The following is a 21,584-nucleotide window of genomic DNA, read 5'->3' as shown; positions in this document are numbered from 1 at the left end:
ACACTGTTCCATACTGAGGTATAAAGTCCTCTGTGCTGCGGCTTTCTTGTAAGCATTTACATTACTGCTGTAATAAAAAGGAGCTGGATTCACAGCTACACTGCTGTATAATGCCATCGACGCTTCTGTGGTTTTCTAGTAAATGTTTTATCTCACTCCAGTGCTGGATTCACAGTTACACTGTTCAGTACAGCGGTTATAATCTCCTCCATGCTGCTGCAGATCCTGAACATGTACTACATAATGTCAGTAAAGGAGGAATCCCTCATCCTGTGTGTGCTGTGTATGGGAGAGATCATCTCACTGAGCCTCCACCCAGTAGCTCAGAGACAACTGAAAATTACAGATAGACCCTGCAGAGGGGAAAACTGGTGAAAATACAGAAAACAAGTCATATAATGGCCAGAGATAATGTTGTTTCCCCTGTGCACACATGGCGGCCTTTTCTGAAAAGTCTCCTGAAGTAAGAGGCCCTCTTTAAGTGCAGTTGTGCCACTCTCCTGATATTGACCCCCGCGTGTCATGGAGGACACTGTTACTGGGCGTCCAGCTTTCCGGTGAGCGTTGGAGGAGAACATCATGAGGTGGATACTTAGATAAGACCAAAATCCAAACAAATATTCACTCCCCTCATTACACGTCTGGTGCAGATAATGAGCGGAGTATTACACTGTGATCCCCTCATTATCTGCTCCGCTCGGGGGATGCAGAGCCTCATCCACATCAACCCCCCCAGATTCCTCTCATTTCATCAGAAGGAGACTCTTGGCAGAGGAGTGAATGGAGGACGATGAAACTTCAGTCCTAGCTAAGAGGGGACATGGAGCGGACGGAACCAGGAGAGGTGGCCCTAACAGGGTGGCATGTCCGTGTCCCAGGACCGGTCACCGCTACAGAAGGGGGAACTAAGGAAGAGGCGCTGCAGGGACGTGAAGAGCAGCTGCCCACCACGTGGAAGAGCAGTAGACGGAGGGGCATCAAAGCTGTGAGTAGGTTCTCCATATGCAGAGATGAGCTTGTCTTATCATACAGTATGTGTGTTTCCTGCGCGTTCCACGTTTATAATATATATATTATATATATATATATATATATATATATATATATATATATATATATATATATATATATATATATACATATATATACATATATATATATATATATACACACACACATACACATACACATACACACAGTGACAAGCATAAGGGTAACAATGTTTTGAGCTTTTGGCTTCCAGGCTCCATATCTCACCATCCACTAGAGCTTCCATCGTGAGACTACCATCATTTCATAGACAATCATCTTGGCCATCTCATACATAGATTTGACTTCCAGCTATTTAGCATATCATTAGTTATGTAGATTCTCGGCATGTCACTGAATTGTTACTGTTTTGCTCCTAAAAATCTAAAATTGTATTTTTTATTATTTTGCAAATCCACTTTTGGCTTTGAACACTGCCTGAATCCTCCTGGGCATGCTCTCCATCAGACTCGAGCATGTGTCTGATCCCAGATCTCTTCTACACGTTCCCAATGTTGGTGCACACTGGACGCCTCACTTGGGTATGGATACAGCTTTTTCTTCAACTCTACCCACAAGTGTTGGATTAGGTTGATGTCTGGGGACTGTGGGGCCGATCCAGCTCTTCTACTTCATTGTCATTAAACCATTTCTTCTTCGTCGTCAATCTCAAAATCTGCTTTGGGTCGTTGTCCTGCTGGAACACCATGTCGTCCATTTCATACCCATAGTACTTGAGTGTATGAAGTAACTCGTCTTGTAGGATACTCACATATAGCTCAGCATTGAGACCACCATTGATCCTGGTCAAGTATCCAACACCTTTGGATGTGAAACAACCCTATATCATCAGGCTTCCTTCACCAAACTCAACAGTTCCTTCACTTTCTCGATCCTTTAGCCCCTTTTTCCCTGGTTTCTTTCAGACCCATTTGCCCCATCAGAGCCTCGTCTATTGACTTTCATCTCATCGCTCCAAATCCCCCGTTTCCAATCTTCTTCTTCCATTTTTCGTGCTTTTTTTGTAAACTCGAGCCGATGCTTCTTATGATGGCATTGAAGTTGAGGCTTCTTCACCTTTCTTCGGGCAACCATTCCAGACTTGCGTAATGCACGTCGCCCGGTGCTTGTGTGGACTTCTGTGATCGCACTATTACGAAGCTTACGAGCCGCCTCCACTGCCATGTTTGTGGCTCCAAAACTGATAGACCTTGTGATGAGTTGACTTGTTGACCCTAATATTTTGCCTGGACGTCCACCTCTTGGCATCTGAATGGATGGACGGACTTCATTCCGTATTCTTCCCACTGTCTTGGCACTCACATGATGCAGTTTGGCAATTTTCTTGGCCAAGTGAGGGCTATTGATGAGCTGGATGGATGTGGTGTCTCTTTTCTTGGGAAATCTTCTTCATGGCTGTTCCTCGATCCGAACCAGTGACCTTTCCCTTGGGAATCAACCTAATAAATACTGAGATATTAGGGAATGTGAGAACAGGTTGTAATTTGTAATATACAGGAAGAAAAAGATTTTTCCACCATCAGGAGCAAAACAGTAACAATGCAGTGACCTGAGAAGAATCTGCAGAACTAATCATATGCTAAATAGCTGCAAGTCACATTTATGTAGGAGTTAGCCAAGATGATGGTCTATAAAATGATGGTATCTCACGTTCAAAGCTGTAGTGGATGGTGAGATATGGAGCCCAAAAGGAAAAAGGTCAAAACATTGTTACCCTTTTGCTCATCAGTGTATAAATAAAAGCCCTCGTAATAACAGTGACATCCAAATTGTCTTCTCCACTTATCTCCCCAGATCATATAAGTACTGATTAGTTTGTGGCCCCTCGTCCCTTCTCCCGCCCAGCATAGGTCTCTATGATAATTTTTGTCTTTTGCAGGTTCCATATGTCGACAAAACCAACAAATTGATTCAAGGAAAGCAGTCGCCAGAGAATAATGCTCGAGAGAGGAACCGCGTCCGGACCCTAAGACAAGCCTTCCTATCCCTACAGGCAGCGCTGCCCTCGGTTCCACCTGGTACCAAATTATCCAAGTTAGATGTCCTTGTCTTGGCCACCAGTTACATCGCCCACCTCACCCAAACCCTGCACCAAGAGAGACCCCTACCTGTCGGCCATCAGACTGGAAGAGGCCCGGGATACCTGCACCCTATGAAGGTAACGGATATCGGGGAGACTCAGGTCTGGGTTCCTGTACGTAATGGAATATTTTAGATGTCCTTCAACTTTTTAATCTTAGATTATTATTATTTTTATTATTATATTAGACTGGCACATTAAAGGGAACCTGTCAGCTGATACAAGCTGCCCAATCCGTGAGCAGCGTGTATCAGCCGCTGTCTGTATGATCTCAGCCATATGTGTTTGTCTCTGAAATGGCGCATTGTTTCAGAGAAGAAAATGCTTTTAATAGCTGCCAGGGACCGAGTCGCGAGGGTGACTAGTCATACAGGCTTTTCTTTACACATTTGGTATCTTGTCAGGCTACAAAACAAACAGAACTAAAAATAACAGCCCTCCCAATAAGCATACCGGACCCCAACTGAGTCTCCTCCGTATTAACTTCAAATACTATTGGAAAGACACCATTCTTAAAATATTAAGGAATTAATCTCACACCCTCATCTTCAGCTCTCTACGAGAATAATTTTCCACCACACTTGACAAGATGGATGTCTCTTCCCTTATCTTTATTTGGACCTATTTCAGCAGTAACAATGACCATTCTTCCAAACTTATTAGATTTGGTTGAAACTCTACCCATACATGAAGGTCACTCCAAGCAGCCACTTTGAAGTTCATATGGACAAGTCAATCCGGCTGATGGTCTGGGAGCCCCTCACTTTGTATTGGGCTACTCATTTTCCCAGAATCCCAGCATGGTCATCCAACCCTGCCTTACTAAATGGATGGAAATTGAAAAACTTTGGCTTGCACCGGCCCACCCTAACTCTCTCATATGGAATGGTTTATATAATCCCCCTTCAATAAACTCCTAGGCCCAATGAGACATCTGGAGGACTTGCTCTAAAAATTCAAAATGGCCATCCACAAGCGCCCCCCTCACATTCTTCCTATTTCACCCAAATTTCCCTGAAAGCTTGACTTCCGCTTGATCAGGTATTTGGGCCTTGTTTAATTGTGCAGATATAACTATATAACAAGGACTTTGCTCGCGTATGATGAGATGAAACCTAAACTATCCGTTCATAATCTCTCGTTATTCCAATACATTGAGATTAGGCATTATGCCTCATCCGTATTCCATAACTTACAGGATTCTATTCCAACATACTTTGAAGACTCTGTAGAATCGGACCTTCACCGAAAGGCTTAACCTCTGATGTATATAATATTTTACAAAACCCTGATGATAAATCTACGATTAGACATCCATATATGCTCAAGGGGGAAAGCTATTTGGGTAGAACGCTAAGTGATGATGACTGGAGACTTGTTTGGTCAGAACCAATAGAAGATCCTCCATTTCTGGTGCCACACTTCAGAGCTTCTACATAAACTTAGACCCATCTATTTCTCCCATGTGTTGGAGATGTGCCTCGTTGAGAGGATCTACCACCTATTCTGGGACTTTTCCCTGATAATTCTGTTCTGGACTAATGTACAAACCCTAATTAAACATGTCTTTGATATGACGCTAGCTTTAGAACCTCAGGTCTTCTTACTTAAGTAAGACTATATCCCAGAGGACTATTAGACTTCTCTTACACATATTGATGGCTACAAGATGTTTAATAGCTTCTCTCTGGAAACAAACTTCTCCCCCGTCTTAATTTGACCTATACACCAGGATCAAAGACATTAGAAATTTCGAATATCACACCGCATTGAATGATGAAACGGTTGACAGATTCAGTCTTGTTTGGTCTCCTTGAGATACTTTTTGGATACTCCTGAATATCTAAGAGCCTTATTTACTGGTTGATTAATTCGTTCCCTTCCTCTTCATTTTCCAATACCTATACTTATCCTTTCGCCTCCTGTGTATTGTAAGTCTTGTAGGTCCTTCCTCCGTTTCAGATTGTTAGATATATCAGAAATTTGAATATTATCATATTTTACTGCACATCTATTACGTATCCGGTTTCATCTGTTTTCATCGTAATCTGTGTATATATGTCTTTTTTTAAATATTTTCAAGTCTATATCTTGTAAAACATAAAAATCTTTCGATAAAAAATTACAATAAAAAAATATATATTTTCTTCTCTGAAACGCTGCAGTGTTTCAGAGAGAAAACACATAGGGCTGTGATCTTACAGAAAGGGCCAGATACACGCTGCCCACGGTTTGGGCAGCACAAATCAGCTGACAAGTTCCCTTTAACTGGGGAACCCCTACTGACCCCAGAATTGAGCAATGCACCCATGCCCATTCACATACTGGTCTGAGATCCAAGAAACCCAAAAATTCTAATTATGTATAATGCTGTGAAGAGGCCACATGCACATTAATAGTCAGCAGAGTCATCTCATTATCATTAGGTGGCAGGGTCAAATCATTATCAGTAGAAGGAAGGGTCAGCAGAGTCATGTCATTATCATTAGAGGGCAGGGTCATCTCTTCAGTAGAGGGTGGGGTCAGCAGAGTCATCTCATTGTCATTAGAGGGGGGGATCAGCAGAGTCTTCTCATTATCATTAGTGGGCAGGGTCAGATGAGTCATCTCATTATCATTAGTGGGCAGGGTCAGATGAGTCATCTCATTATCAGTAGAGGGAGGGTAAGCAGAGTCATCTCATTATCATTAGGGGGCAGGGTCAGCAGTGTAATCTCATCAGTAGAGGGTAGGGTCAGCAGAGTCATCTCATTATCATTAGAGGGCAGGGTCATATCATTATCAGTAGAGGGTGGGGTCAGCAGAGTCATCTCATTATCATTGGAGGGCAGGGTCATCTCATCAGTAGAGGGTGGGGTCAGCAGAGTCATCTCATTGTCATTAGAGGGGGGATCAGCAGAGTCATCTCATTATCATTAGAGGGGGGATCAGCAGAGTCATCTCATTATCATTAGTGAGCAGGGTCAGATGAGTCATCTCATTATCATTAGAGGGCAGGGTCAGATGAGTCATCTCATTATCATTAGAGGGCAGGGTCAGATGAGTCATCTCATTATCATTAGTGAGCAGGGTCAGCAGAGTCATCTCATTATCATTAGTGAGCAGGGTCAGATGAGTCATCTCATTATCATTAGAGGGCAGGGTCAGATGAGTCATCTCATTATCAGTAGAGGGAGGGTCAGCAGAGTCATCTCATTATCAATAGAGGGAGGGTCAGCAGTCATCTCATTATCATTAGGGGGCAGGGTCAGTAGTGTAATCTCAATATCAATAGAGAGCGGGGTCAGCAGAGTCATCTCATTATCATTAGGGGGCAGGCTCAGCAGTGTAATCTCATTATCATTAGAGGCGGGGTCAGCAGAGTCATCTCATTATCATTAGAGGGCAGGGTCATCTCATTATCAGTAGAGGGTAGGGTCAGCAGAGTCATTTCATTATCATTAGGGGCAGGATCATATCATTATCAGTAGAAGGCAGGGTCATCAGTCATCTCATTATCATTGGAGGGCAGGGTCATCTCATCAGTAGAGGGCAGGGTCAGCAGTCATCTCATTGTCATTAGAGGGGGGATCAGCAGAGTCATCTCATTATCATTAGTGGGCATGGTCAGATGAGTCATCTCATTATAATTAGTGGGCAGGGTCAGATGAGTCATCTCATTATCAGTAGAGGGAGGGTCAGCAGAGTCATCTCATTATCAATAGAGGGAGGGTCAGCAGAGTCATCTCATTATCATTAGAGGCGGGGTCAGCAGAGTCATCTCATTATCAGAGGGCAGGGTCATATCATTATCAGTAGAGGGTGGGGTCAGCAGAGTCATCTCATTATCATTAGGGGGCAGGGTCATATCATCAGTAGAAGGCAGGGTCAGCAGAGTCATCTCATTATCATTGGAGGACAGGGTCATCTCATCAGTAGAGGACAAGGTCAGCAGAGTCATCTCATTATCATTAGTGGGCAGGGTCAGATGAGTCATCTCATTATCATTAGAGGGTAGGGTCAGCAGACTCATCTCATTATCAGTAGAGGGAGGGTAAGCAGAGTCATCTCATTATCATTAGAGGGCAGGGTCAGCAGTGTAATCTCAATATCAATAGAGAGCGGGATCAGCAGAGTCATCTCTATCATTAGAGGCGGGGTCAGTAGAGTCATCTCATTATCATTAGAGGCCAGGGTCATCTCATTATCAGTAGAGGGTAGGGTCAGCAGAGTCATCTCATTATCATTAGGGGGCAGGGTCATATTATCAGTAGAAGGCAGGGTCAGCAGAGTCATCTCATTATCATTAGTGGGCAGGGTCAGCAGAGTCATCTCATTATCAATAGAGGGAGGGTCAGCAGAGTCATCTCATTATCAGTAGAGGGAGGGTCAGCAGAGTCATCTCATCATTAGGGGCAGGGTTAGCAGTGTAATCTCAATATCAATAGAGAGCGGGGTCAGCAGAGTCATCTCATTATCATTAGAGGCGGGGTCAGCAGTCATCTCATCATTAGGGGACAGGGTCATCTCATTATCAGTAGAGGGTGGGGTCAGGAGAGTCATCTCATTATCATTAGTGGGCAGGGTCAGATGAGTCATCTCATTATCATTAGTGGGCAGAGTCAGATGAGTCATCTCATTATCATTAGTGGGCAGGGTCAGATGAGTCATCTCATTATCATTAGGGGCAGGGTCATCTCATTACCAGTATAGGGAGGGTCAGCAGAGTCATCTCATTATCAGTAGAGGGAGGGTAAGCAGAGTCATCTCATTATCATTAGGGGGCAGGGTCAGCAGTGTAATCTCATTATCAATAGAGAACGGGGTCAGCAGAGTCATCTAATCATCATTAGAGGCGGGGTCAGCAGAATCATCTCATTATCATTAGAGGGGGGGCAGCAGAGTCATCTCATTATCATTAGAGGGCAGAGTCAGACAAGTCATCTCATTATCATTAGGGGCAGGGTCAGCAGTGTAATCTCATTATCAATAGAGAGCGGGATCAGCAGAGTCATCTAATTATCATTAGAGGAGGTCAGCAGAGTCATCTCATTATCAGTAGGGGCAGGGTCAGACGAAGGAAGGTCAGCAGAGTTATCTCATTATCAGTAGAGGGGGTCAGCAGAGTCATCTCATTAGCAATAGGGGAACAGGGTCAGCAGGGTAATCTCATTATCATTAGGAGCAGGGTCAGCAGTGTAATCTCATTATCAATAGAGAGCGGGGTCAGCAGAGTCATCTAATTATCATTAGAGGAGGTCAGCAGAGTCATCTCATTAGCAATAGGGGCAGGGTCTGACGAGGGAGGGTCAGCAGAGTTATCTCATTATTAGTAGAGGGGGGTCAGCAGAGTCATCTCATTAGCAATAGGGGGCAGGGTCAGCAGGGTAATCTCATAATTAGTGGGAGGGTCAGCAGAGTCATCTCATTATCATTAGGGGGCGGGGTCAGCAGAATCATCTCATTATTATTAGGGGGCGAGGTCAGCAGAATCCTCTCATTATTACAATGAAGAGAATGAATAGAACAACAGCACTCACCATGTCCATAGGGTAAACGTCCTTTATTCAAGCATACTTGGACATCTTGATATAGCAGTACTTCCTAAAAGCAGGGGAGACATGCAGGGAGAGGTGAGTGGACAATCTCCAAGATTGTCTCCCCTGCTTTTATGAAGTACCGCTATATCAAGATGTCCAAGTATGCTTGAATAAAGGACTTCATTATCATTAGGGGCAGGGTCAGCAGTGTAATCTCAATATCAATAGAGAGCGGGGTCAGCAGAGTCATCTCATTATCATTAGAGGCGGGGTCAGCAGTCATCTCATCATTAGGGGGCAGGGTCATCTCATCATCAGTAGTGGGTGGGGTCAGGAGAGTCATCTCATTATCATTAGAGGCGGGGTCAGCAGTCATCTCATCATTAGGGGGCAGGGTCATCTCATTATCAGTAGAGGGCGGGGTCAGGAGAGTCTTCTCATTATCCTTAGTGGGCAGGGTCAGATGAGTCATCTCATTATCATTAGTGGGCAGGTCAGATGAGTCATCTCATTATCATTAGGGGCAGGGTCATCTCATTACCAGTAGAGGGAGGGTCAGCAGAGTCATCTCATTATCAGTAGACATGGTGAGTGCTGCTGTTCTATTCATTGTCATCATTGTTCGCACGGTTTGTTAGCACTGCACCACCAATATTGTCCTAATCTTGAATATATACACACTCGTGCCTACAGAGACTTCCTAAATCTTCTGGTTTGTCATCATCTCATTATCCTTAGAGGGTGGGGTCAGCAGAGTCATCTCATTATCCTTAGAGGGTGGGGTCAGCAGAGTCATCTCATTATCCTTAGAGGGTGGGGTCAGCAGAGTCATCTCATTATCCTTAGAGGGTGGGGTCAGCAGAGTCATCTCATTATCCTTAGAGGGTGGGGTCAGCAGAGTCATCTCATTATCCTTAGAGGGTGGGGTCAGCAGAGTCATCTCATTATCCTTAGAGGGTGGGGTCAGCAGAGTCATCTCATTATCCTTAGAGGGTGGGGTCATCTCATTGCAGGAGACTTCTATATGGCAGAGTGACATTATATGCAGAGATAAGAGTCTGTATGACTTTCACAACTATACAATAGTGCAGGTGAAGGTCTCAGTGTGTGTAATTCTTGTGATAGCCACCAGGTGGCATATTACCCAAAGATCTTCATTCTTGTCCTCCTCTGTCCTATAGAAGTGGCCGATGAGGTCTCGGCTGTACGCTGAAGCCCTGGAGTACGAGGCGTCCGGCAGATCTGCACCCAGTGAGGACTAAAAAAGGCAACAGATCTCCCTACAAACTGAGCTCAATGAGACAGACGTCAGACTGAGTGCCCCCCACCTAGAAGACGTCCCCGATACACTGCTTACGGCTGTGGACACAAATGTTGCATTAATCATCTTGTGCAAAGGGTTTTCCTAACTAACTGCCAGAGCACTTCATGATGGCGGAAGTTCTTGGATCCCTGCTGACCATAAGATTGAGGGGATGCCAGGTGAGGTCTCTGCATGGTGGCCGGAGTGCTGCGGTACAGGAATAAATAGATTTATACAGCCAGTCAGCCACCCACCAGTAGGAGGCGCTCACTACATACAGATTTATACAGCCACCACTAGAGGGAGTTCACTACATACAGATTTATACAGCCACCACTAGAGGGAGCTCACTACATACAGATTTATACAGCCACCACTAGAGAGAGCTCACTACATACAGATTTATACAGCCACCACTAAGGGGGAGCTCAGTACATATAGATTTATACAGTCACCACTAGAGGGACTTCACTACATACAGATTTATACAGCCACCACTAGGGGGAGCTCACTACATACAGATTTATACAGTCACCACTAGAGGGAGCTCACTACATACAGATTTATACAGCCACCAGTAGGGGGACCTCACTACATACAGATTTATACAGTCACCAATAGGGGGAGCTCACTACATACAGATTTATACAGCCACCACTAGAGGGAGCTCACTGCATACAGATTTATACAGTCACCACTAGGGGGAGCTCACTGCATACAGATTTATACAGCCACCACTAGAGGGAGCTCACTAAATACAGATTTATACAGTCACCACTAGAGGGAGCTCACTAAATACAGATTTATACAGTCACCACTAGGGGGAGCTCACTGCATACAGATTTATGCAGCCACCACTAGAGGGAGTTCACTACATACAGATTTATACAGCCACCACTAGAGGGAGTTCACTACATACAGATTTATACAGCCACCACTAGGGGGAGCTCACTACATACAGATTTATACAGACACCACTAGAGGGACCTCACTACATACAGATTTATACAGTCACCACTAGGGGGAGCTCACTACATACAGATTTATACAGCCACCACTAGAGGGAGCTCACTACATACAGATTTATACAGCCACCACTAGAGGGAGCTCACCACATATATCTTGATATCTTTGTAAATTGTACATATGTCTCCAGTCACATCCAGAGCTGCATCCGCTGGTCTATTTGTTTCACTGTCAGTGCATATCATGGCTTCCTGTGAAGTGAAGGTAAATTGAGGACATTTGCCACCTAATAAGCGAGCGCAGCTCTGGGTGTGATGTATAATGTAATTCAAGCAGGTGATTTCATTGCTGGAGGCAGAGGAGCCTGCTCCACCTAGCATCAATGTGTCCTGTGGTGGAGTCTTGTGTTTTGACGATCCTGTAGCTGTGAAGAGTATCCTGCCCCAGTGTCCGTATCTGGGGTCGTTTGGCGCCCCTCAACTCTTCATCGGAAGGTGAGCAGCGTCTCTAGAAGCCCCTTTAAAAAGAGGCTAAAAATCACATCGTAATAAATGGATCAGGAAAAACTTCAACAACTAAAATCTGGAAACAACCCCCTCTACGTAGATGGAGGAGGTCAGGGCGCACGTCTACTCTTCGCCATCGCAGCTACAGGTTCGTCATAACTCAAGCTGCCTCCAGAGGACACATCGAGCCAAGGTGGAGCAGCTAGTGAGAACAGGCTCCTCTGCCTCCAGCATTGAAATCCCCTTATGCATCACACCCAGAGCTGCGCTCACTTGCTAGGAGGCTTATATCCTCAATTAACCTGCACTTCTCAGGAAGCCACCATATGCACTGACAGCAAAACTAATAGACCAGCGCCCCTTCCCGCTGGAGCCTGGTTTCACCTTCCTGACTAGATCAAATTTTTCAATTTTTGACCATTTTCACTTTATGGGGCAATAACTCTGGAACGTCCACGTATCCCAGTGATTCTGAGATGGTCTTTTCCGGACACGCTGTATTTTATATTAGTGGTACATTTAGGTTCGATACGATTTGACGTTTATTTATATAAAAAAAAAATAAATAAATAAATATTGGACATTTAATGAAAATTTTAGAAAAAAAAAATAAAAAATTGCAATTTTCTAAATTTGGAATTTTTGTGCCTTCAAAACAAAAATAGTCACAACCGCGCCAAATAATAAATCACATTTTCCACATGTCCACTTAACGTCAGCGTCATTATTGAAACATTATTTTTATTTTTTAGGAAGTTAGAAGTGTTAAAAAGGTTTCGCGGCAATTTTTTGCATCTTTTCCAACAAAATTTACAAAGTTGATTTTTTTTTTTTTTTTTAGGGACAAATTCACTTTTGAAGAGACTTTGAGGGTCTTATGTATCAGAAAACCTGCAAACAAGACCCCATTGTAAAAACTCAACCCCTCGCGCTATTCAAAACCACATTCAGGAAGTTTGTTAACCCTTCAGGGGCTTCATAGGATTATTAGCAAAATGGAAGAAAATAATGAAAAATTACAGTTTTTTTTCCATAAAATATGTTGCTTTAGCCCTATATTTTTCATTTTCACAAATGGAACTGGAGAAATCGGACCTCATAAGAAGTTGTACAATTTCTCCTGAGTACAAAGATACCCCTTTATGTGGTGGGAAACTACTATTTGGGCGCACGGCAAGGCTCCAAAAGACAGGAGTGCCATTTTGGAAGGCAGTAGTGATGAGCGAGTATGTCTTGTTAACCCTTTCGCCGAGTATGCTCGGACGAGCACCGAGTATTCATAGCTGCTCGGTGATATGGTTAAATCGCTCCTGTGTGCATGATTTGCGACGGTTTGACAGCTTTATTACATGTGAGGAATGTGTAAGAAGCAGACATTCCCCACATGTATTAAAGCTGTCAAACAGTCTCAAATTATGCACACGGGAGCGATTCAACCATATCACCGAGCAGCTGTAAATACTCGGAGCTCGGCGGAGCATACTCGGCGAAAGGGTTAACAGAACATACTCGCTCATCAATAGAAGGCAGACTTTGCTCTTACGGTTTGCTGGCACCATGCCGCGTTTGTCGAGTCCATGTACTGCCAGAAGAGCAGTAACCCCCCACAAATGGCCACATTTTGGAACTGATCTCTGGATAGATTGAGATTTTACTGGTATTTCAATTATTAATGTAGTGGCAGATGTAGGTTCTGCAGAGTACATCAGGGGGTAATAAAGGGGCAAATCAGAAATTAGGCATTAGTCCTACCGGTAAATTGGTTTTCCAGGAGTCCACCATCACAGCACCATCAGGAGGTCGTCCTTCATATTCTTGATAGGGACTGGAACACACAAGAGATTAAAACGCCTCTCTCCATCACCCACCAGTGATTTTCCAAGGACCATACCAGGATGGATGCAACTCTAATTTTATTGAGTTTCCTTCTACATACGTTACCTTCACCTAACAGGCAGGAAATTTAAGGGAGGGAATGTAATGGGTGCCGTCATGATGGACTACTGGAAAACCAATTACCGGTAGGACTAATGCCTACTTTCTAGGACGTCTCTCTTGACAGCACCATCAAGAGAATACCAGAGGATACATTCATGGTGGGACTTCTGCTTGAAGACTTTCCTTCCGAAGGCCTGATAAAATATCCAGCTTATAATATCTGCAAAAAAGGTGTTAAGCCTTGTTCATATTGTAGCTCGGCAGATCTGGTCCACCGACGTCCCTGCTCATTCTCGCCATGATGTGGCTACTGCAATAGTAGAATGGGCTCTGATGTTGTCCGGAGGAAAATTTTCCTTCTTCTGCCGAATAGGTCAAGCTGATTAAGGACCTAAATCGATCTTGCCAAGGTCGCTTTTGACGTCTTCTTCCCTTTATTTCTTCCAGCAAACTGAATTAACAGATTGGAATCTATCCGCCAGCTTTTTGTGGTCTCCGGGTACTGGAGGACTGTTCTTCTGACATCTAGAGAATGAAATATGAGCTCCCGACTATCCTTATGGTTTTGGCAGAAGGAAGGCAGGACAATTTCTTGCATAAGCCGTACAACACAAGATTCAGGTCCAATGGGGGAATAGAGACCCCGACTCTGGGTCTAATCCTACTTGTGGCCTTAATAAATCTCACAATCCAGGGATGATTTGCTAATGGATAATCCATCAAGGCACTCAGAGCTGAAATTTGTACCTTTGATGTGCTAGGTCTCAGGCCCTTTCTCAAATCCCGTTTTGGAGAAAATCGAATATTCTTGAAATATTAGGGCTAGAGATATCCACTCTTGTGTCCGGATACTGTGCACAAAACTTCTTCCAGATCTTCGTGTATATTGCAGACGTCACTGGTTTCCTACTCCTCCGGATAGTGGATATGACGGAGTCTGAAAGCCCTCTGCCTGGATCCTGAAAGGCAGATCTTAAGATCCAGACAATTGCAGGAACTTCACATTGGAATGGACTATCGGCCTCAAAAAAAAGATTGTGCCTTTCTGGAAAGAAGATGGGGGTCTTCCAAAGCAATCTTCCTCAGCAGGGGTAAACCAGCTTCTCTTGGGTGAAAATGGTAGTATCACTTACTTGGGCCTCATCCTCTTGGATCTTCCTCAGTACTGCCGGAATTAGGGGCAAGGGAGGAAAGGCGCATATGCCAAGTCCATGTCCCATATGTAGGACAAGTCATCTATTCCATTAGGGTCGTTTCTTTGATTCAGGGAAAACAATTTGAGTTTCCTTTTGTGGCCAACAAGTCTATCTGAGGGGTACCCCAGCGATGGGTTAAGAGGTGGAATTTCTCCCAATTCAGTTCCCATTCTGATTGCGGAATTTCTTTCCGACTGAGAAAGTGTGCCACTAAATTCTGAGATCCTTAGGTGTATAGCGGTCACTGAAATGACTGTCTCCTGTGCCCAATGAAAAAAATCTTTCTGGCTAAAGATGGCGATGTCTTGGGCCACCTTGATGGCAGAGGAAGGCTACTGTCGTGATATTGTCTGACAGAATCCTGACGTGTTGATCTTTTAATATTAACCGACATCTTTTCAATGTCTCCCAGACCGCTTGAAGTTCTCTTGAGATTTGATGCTATGAGACAATCTGGCTTTTGCCAGGTGCCCAATCGGTACTGACGCTGTACATGGGTTCCCCCATCCGCTGTTGCGTGAATCTGTGGTGACTGTTACGAACCGGGTTAGACTCCACATAATCCTGTTCTGTGGGTTGGTCATAGAAGTCCACCAAATTAATTACTTTTTTTGACATTATGGACAGATTCATTTTCTGGTCCAATCCTTCCAGTCGTCTATTCCATGATGCCAAGATCTGCTGCTGTAACTGTCTTGAGTGGAACTGGCTCCACCAAACATATGGTTTAGAGGCGGTCATCTATCCCAGGATCTTCATTTTTTTTCTCCGATCGAGGCCTGTGATCTTTTACTGAAGGCAAGAACTTTGTCACAGAGTTCGTTTTGTTTCTTCTCCGGTAGTTAGGATGTCGGTCGCTCCGAATCCAAGAGGACTCCTAGGAAGATTTTTTTGTTTTCCGGAAAAAGAGATCCCATTTTTTCCAGTTTATCAGTTTTTTTTAGGACTAGGATGGTTGAGGTCAATGGTTGGTGGTGATTCGGCAATTAACAGGAAATTGTCCCAAGTACTGAATGAGTAATATCCCTTGTTCCATAACTTCTTCCACTAGTTTGGTAAAGATGCGTGGGGCTGAGGAAAGACCAAACGAAAGACAATGAAGTTGGTAATGCTGAATCACTTCCGCTTCCGTCACTGTGAATTCAGATACATTTGATTGCGAGGATGAATAGGCAACATGGTAATAGGCTTCTTTGAGATCCAACGTGCACATATCCATATCCTTCCTGATTAAGATCAATGATTCTGCTATCGATTCCATTTAGAACTTTTCGTATGCCACCCATTTGTTCATGGCATTTTAGGATTGTGCGGAAATCACCTCCGGGTTGCTTTATTGAAAACAGATTTGAGTAGAATTCGAGAAACGATTCTTCTTCTTCTGGTACTGGTATTGCCACTCCTGAACTCACCAATTTCTTTACATCCTTTAGTAGCCTTTTTGAGACTTGTGGGGACTGGAAACTTTGTGAGGTGGAACCTTCCTTTGGGGATCTTCACAAACTCTATTCTGTATCCTTCTGATATTATTGAAGTGTCCACGGATTCTGGGATACTTCTGTCGTGGCCGGTTGAAAGGATTGGAGTCTTCCTTCCACATCCTTAGCATCATTGTCTCCCACTGTTAGTTGTTGGATTGAGAAAGGTATTCCTTCCCGTTCCTCCCTTCGGGTAGCGCCATCTACCAGTTTTCACTTTACCTGTATAATCTAGTTTCTGATGGGAATGGGGTCCTTTTTTATTTCTTATCTGGGAACCCTTTTTTCCTCATCTGAGGCTCTTTCTAGTATATCGTCCAATACTGGACTAAACGCTCGGGAGACCGGAAAAAAGTATTGAACATAACTTGTTCTTTGAGTGACTACCCCCCCCAACCATGTTGTAAGCCTTACAGTATGAGGGTGCCCCATTCCTCGCGGCAAACCTGATCGATTCAGCTGAGGCGTCCGTCATAAACCCTGTTGCCATTTTGAGTAAGGGAATGGATTCCAGGATCTCATCTCTGGGTGTCTTTTACCCAAGGTGATCCTCCAGTTCCTCTATCCATAGTCATGGATCTTCCAACAGAGGTAGCAGTTATGTTTAGCTTTAATAATCGCTGATGACGTTTCCCAAGATTTTCGTTATTTTTTCCCCTTGTTCCCAGAGCCGTAACTTTTTTTTCTTTTTGGTCAATGTGGCCTTGTGAGGGCTTATTTTTTGCGGGACTTCGCTGATGAAGTTTCCCAAGTTCTCTCGAGTAGCCCATCTGCTTTCCTGTCCATAGGATCCTTCAAAACATGATGAATCCCCAACGGGAATAGATGTCGTTTTGGCTACGGGGATGTCTATCTTAGGAATTACTTCCCGTAATTTTATCTCTTACGGCCCAAGTGGTAGACTAGATCTGAATCTCCTTGATATAAATCAGGTCTCTTTTCTACGTCTTCCCGCTCCTCTAAGATCATGGCGTTTACGTGCTTATTGACAGGGAATACTCTGTTCATTCAGTAACTTAAACCCCCCCAAACATCTCATTTTGTATTGAAGGGGGTTGGCGAGTCTCCTCCACTTTCATCGTATTCCTTACTGCCTGTAGGAGCGTATCGGTGTTTTCCCCAAGAGACAATATATTTCTTTTTCTTCTCCGGTAAGGTTGGGATAAAAATCTTCCCCTTCCTCCTGTTCAGGGTGAGTATAGTATGACAATTCCTCCTCCTCTGAATTTGACTCCATCTCCCACCACGGTCTTTTTTGGCCTAGGAGGAACGAGACGAAACTAACTCCGTAAAGGAATTCTGGACCTCTTCCCTTATTATGGTCCTCGTGGCGGTCATGAAGGAGGAATGTTCTTTTAAGACTTTGGCAATACACTCGGAGCATAATTGTTTCCCCTATGTGTCAGGCAGTTTCGTGTTGCATGGGGCACATTTTTCCCCCCCTTTTTCTTAGATGCTGAAGGAGCCATAGACCTTTAAAGGGATATCCTTATCCTAAAAGGGATAAAATAACCCCCTAGTAAGTATGAAACTCCCAGGTTACTCACTTCAGTCGCACGCAGGGATGGGCAGTGTGAGCCGAGAGCCCCCTAAGGGGGGAGCAGTTGACTCCAGGAGCCTCAGCTCTACTGGCCAGGCTGAGGGACCCCTCGTTCAGCAGGCACCACCACGAGGAAGGAGAGCGATCCTCCAGCACCCGGCCTCAGGCGTTCCTGGTAAAAAAAAATCCTTTGCTCCACGATCACACCTCCTGTTCGTCTGTCGCTGATAGGGACGGGAAAATCACTGGTGGGTGGGGGAGAGGAGGGTCTTTCAACCTCTTGTGTGTTCCTCGCCTTCTCAAGTATATGAAGGACAACTTCCTGATGGTGCTGTCAGGAGGGACATCCTGGAAATTAAGGTACTCCATAGCCGTGTGGTAACCGTATCATTCCCTTATGCACAGGCCAGGTTTGTTGGGGCAAGCGTCACGGGTGTCCTTTCTTATCCCCCTTCTGTAACACACTCTGCACCTTTTTTTTGCAATCTTATTTTCTTTCCGGATTAGGGATCGAAGTGGAGAAATGTTGCCCTGGAAGAACATGGGCACCATCAGTTCCAGAAGTAATGGGGCCTTCCCTTCCAAATATTAGGGCCTTGGTCACTACCTCTCGGAACTGAAGGAAGGTCCCGGCCGGGAAATGGTGGTGGCCGATCAGCATTGTACATTGCCATCTGTACCATGGGCACGGCCAGCTGCCTGGACCACACTTTGGCTTTCCTCATGGTGCTGCACGGCTGGATCAGAGATCATCTCCCTCCCCATGTTCTCATTGTACCCCAGTACACAGTTTGGTTTGGGCACCTGTGTAGTGGGGCCTCATACAGCTGCCATCACCATATGTGGTGGTCAAGATAAAGGACATCCCTCTAGTCCTTGGACCGCCAGCATGTAGTCCCTACATTGGGCTCTTCGCTCACCGTTTAGCAGTTGCCCAATTAGTGACCTAGCGAGGCCTCTTTGGTGTCTACGCACAGTACGGCCGTCTGCGGTAGCTCGTGAAGAGTGGGACGCTGGTGTAGACGTTCTCCACGTCGAGGTGGTGACCCTGATCCGACAATGAGGGCACCAATCCCTACACAATGTTCCAACTCACTCTCAGGATAGGGCGGTATTCAGGGGGTGCAATCCCTTATGTGGGTGAACCCTGAGGTTCTCTCGCAGTTGGTACATTGTTACTCCGTACCTGGCCCTCGCACTGGGCAGGTATTTCCGCAGTGTAAGCCTCTTCTTGCAGTGGATTAGGGTCTAGTCTACGCAGAGGTCCCTTTGGGGGAACGTACACCCCAGTGAATCTGTTGTTGAAATGATCAATGACCGGCCAAACTTTGTAAAAGTTGGTCAAAGTTGGGACCAACACTGTGCATGATCGTTATAAGGACTCACTCACACTGAGGTATAATTTATCTTGCGAGAGAACAGGCTCGATTATGCCAACGACACTCAGCTCAAACGCAGAGCTTCATCCAATTTTCTCGCATGATAGAACCGCAGCACAGGTGCGGAGAAGGTAATTTCTCCATTGATTCTGTGCGACTGCGCTCGGATGACATCTGAGTGCTGTCCGATGTTTCACACACACAGACTTGTACGGGTGCACGGGATCCGATTCTGGGATGCATTCGCAGCATGCACATGAGGAAATTTGCACTGATCCATAGTATAACACTGGGCCGAGCGCTCTCCGATAAAACATCATATAGTCCTCGGCCGTGATATACGCCAGTGTGAACGAGCCCTAATGCAAAAACTTGTGAATGGCCTCAAAGTCTCTCCGGATCATCGTCTGGCAGAAAAGTGGAGCGTTACATAAAATATCATCAGGTTGTGGCTTCTTCGCTATCCCCATGTGAAGCAGAAGGCTCCAAAACCATCATTTCTACTGCGTCTATGGCGTCCAGGTAGTAAATGATGAAATGTGGTTTTATGAGAAAAAAAACAAACAAAAAAACCCCTTTATGACGTAATGGTATGCTCCACGTTGGCAGCCCCTGTTCAGCGCAGGCTCCGGTGCTGAGCCCGCACTAAACCGGGTGCATGGCTGCTGATCTATACAGATATATCTATCTGCTGATCGCCTGTATGTAGGACAGAAGATCAGACAAGTGCCGCTTCTAGTCTCCTATAGAGACTATTGAAGCGAGCAAAAATGTAAAAAAAAAAAAAAAAAAAAAAAAAAGTTTTTAAAAATATAAAAAAAAAAAATAAAATATATATAAAAGTTTATCACCCCCCTTTCTCTCCATTCAAAATAAAACAAACAAAAAAATAAAACCCCGCATACACATTTGGTATCGCAGAGTTCAGAATCGCCCGATCTATCACTATAAAAAAAAAAAAGAAAGAATTAATCAGATTAATAAACGGCATAACGAGAAAAAAAAAAAAATTCTAAAAATGCCACAATTCTGTTTTTTTGGTCGCTGAAACATTGCAATAAAATGCAATAACGGGCGATCAAAACATCAGATCTACGCCAAAATGGTATCAATAAAAACGTCATCTCAGCGCGCAAAAAATAAGCCCTCACCCGGCCACAGATCCAGAAAAATGGAGAAGCTACAGGTCTTGGAAAATGGCGCAGTTTTTTCTTTTTTTTTTTTTAAAGCAAAATTAGAATTTTTTTTTCACCATTTATATAAAAAAATAACCTATAGATGTTTGGTGTCTACGAACTCGTAATGACCTGGAGAATAATAATGGCAGGTCAGTTTTAGCATTCAGTGAACGTGGTAAAAAAACAAAAAGACAATTGTGGAATTGCACTTTTTTTTTTTTTTTTTCGCCATTTCACCGCACTTGGAATTTCCCCCCCCCCCCGTTTTCCCGTACACGATATGGTAAAACCAGTAATGTCGTTCAAAAGTACAACTTGTCCCGCAAAAAATAAGCCCCGACACGGCCATATTGACCAAAAAATAATAATAATAATAATAAAAAAAAAAAAAAAAAAAGTTACGGCTCTGGGAACAAGGAGAGCAAATAACGAAAAATTTGGGAACTTGGGAAACTTCATCAGTGATTATTACAGCTAACAGGACACACACAAAAATTGCCAAAAATTGAGCATGAATACAATCAGGGATTTACACCATTGATCAGCGAGCGATGGCAGAAAGGAGGTCGGGGAGGATGGATTGGGGGGGGGGGGGGATTAGATTATAAAAAAGTCAGGTTGAGGGAAGACTCCAATCAGTAGCAGCAATGGCACACCACAAGTCCCAGCAGATCGGCACAATGACCACGAAGGTTCAACTTGATGGACCTAGGTCTTTATTCAACCTAGGTTACTATGTGGCGCGGAGCGGCTTATCAAGAGGTTGAACGGACTTCTCGCACAGTGATTGGTCGGGGGGCCGTTTTGGTTGATTCGGGAACTTTTATTTGGAAATGTATTGACAATGCTGCGATCGGCCGGTCAGATCGGCCATGAGGACAGCAGCCATCTTCACCCGGTCACCTCGTCTTCCGTGACGTCACTGTACACCTTCCGGATCATGATGTAGTTACGTCACTGAGCGCTGAGGGTCTCGCCACCGGTCGGACCTGCACAGAAACTCCACCTACGGGACGGCCAGAAGAAAAAAGCCAAAGTGCAAGAGTTCAGCAAAAAAGACCAGTGTTGGCCACCGGACCGGAAGCCGTGCCCGTCTACCTGCCGGCATCCCAAGCACCAAGCCCCTCCGACCTGACATGTCCACCGAGCCGACTAATCCGGTGCTGCGGACCACAGCCGACCGACGTGAGCACCGGACCGGGGGTCCCGTAAAGCTTTCTGCTCCTCTCTACCGAGTCGAGCTCTGCTGGGATAACGATCAATAGATGGTGCGTCACCCCGGGGGGGGGGGGGGGATTAGACTGCGAGCTTCTGTGATGATGAAGATACAGACGGCCATGGAGCTCTAGAAAGGAACCATTCCGGGTCTGTAGAAAGCTGGGAAGAGTCCTGGCTGCCGGATGTCGCTCGGCACTACATAATGGACGCTACAGATCTACAGTATTCACATA

The 21,584-nt window shown here is 44.7% G+C and overlaps 1 protein-coding gene across 1 annotated transcript; it reads left to right on the top strand.

Moving 5' to 3' along the window:
- Nucleotides 1-689: 689 nt before the first annotated feature.
- On the top strand, nt 690-10,463 carry TCF23 (transcription factor 23). Its single transcript, XM_073672900.1, has 3 exons — nt 690-985; nt 2,930-3,208; nt 9,831-10,463. Exons 1-3 carry the CDS (start codon nt 821-823, stop codon nt 9,909-9,911), a joined length of 525 nt encoding a protein of 174 aa, XP_073529001.1. The 5' UTR covers nt 690-820; the 3' UTR covers nt 9,912-10,463.
- The last annotated feature ends 11,121 nt before the right edge of the window (nt 10,464-21,584 follow it).

The sequence above is a fragment of the Phyllobates terribilis genome, unplaced genomic scaffold, assembly GCF_046119375.1.
Source record: "Phyllobates terribilis strain yellow unplaced genomic scaffold, ASM4611937v1 Scaffold_3__8_contigs__length_932513732, whole genome shotgun sequence".
NCBI lineage: Eukaryota > Metazoa > Chordata > Amphibia > Anura > Dendrobatidae > Phyllobates > Phyllobates terribilis.
This window is presented reverse-complemented; position numbering and strand designations above follow the sequence as displayed.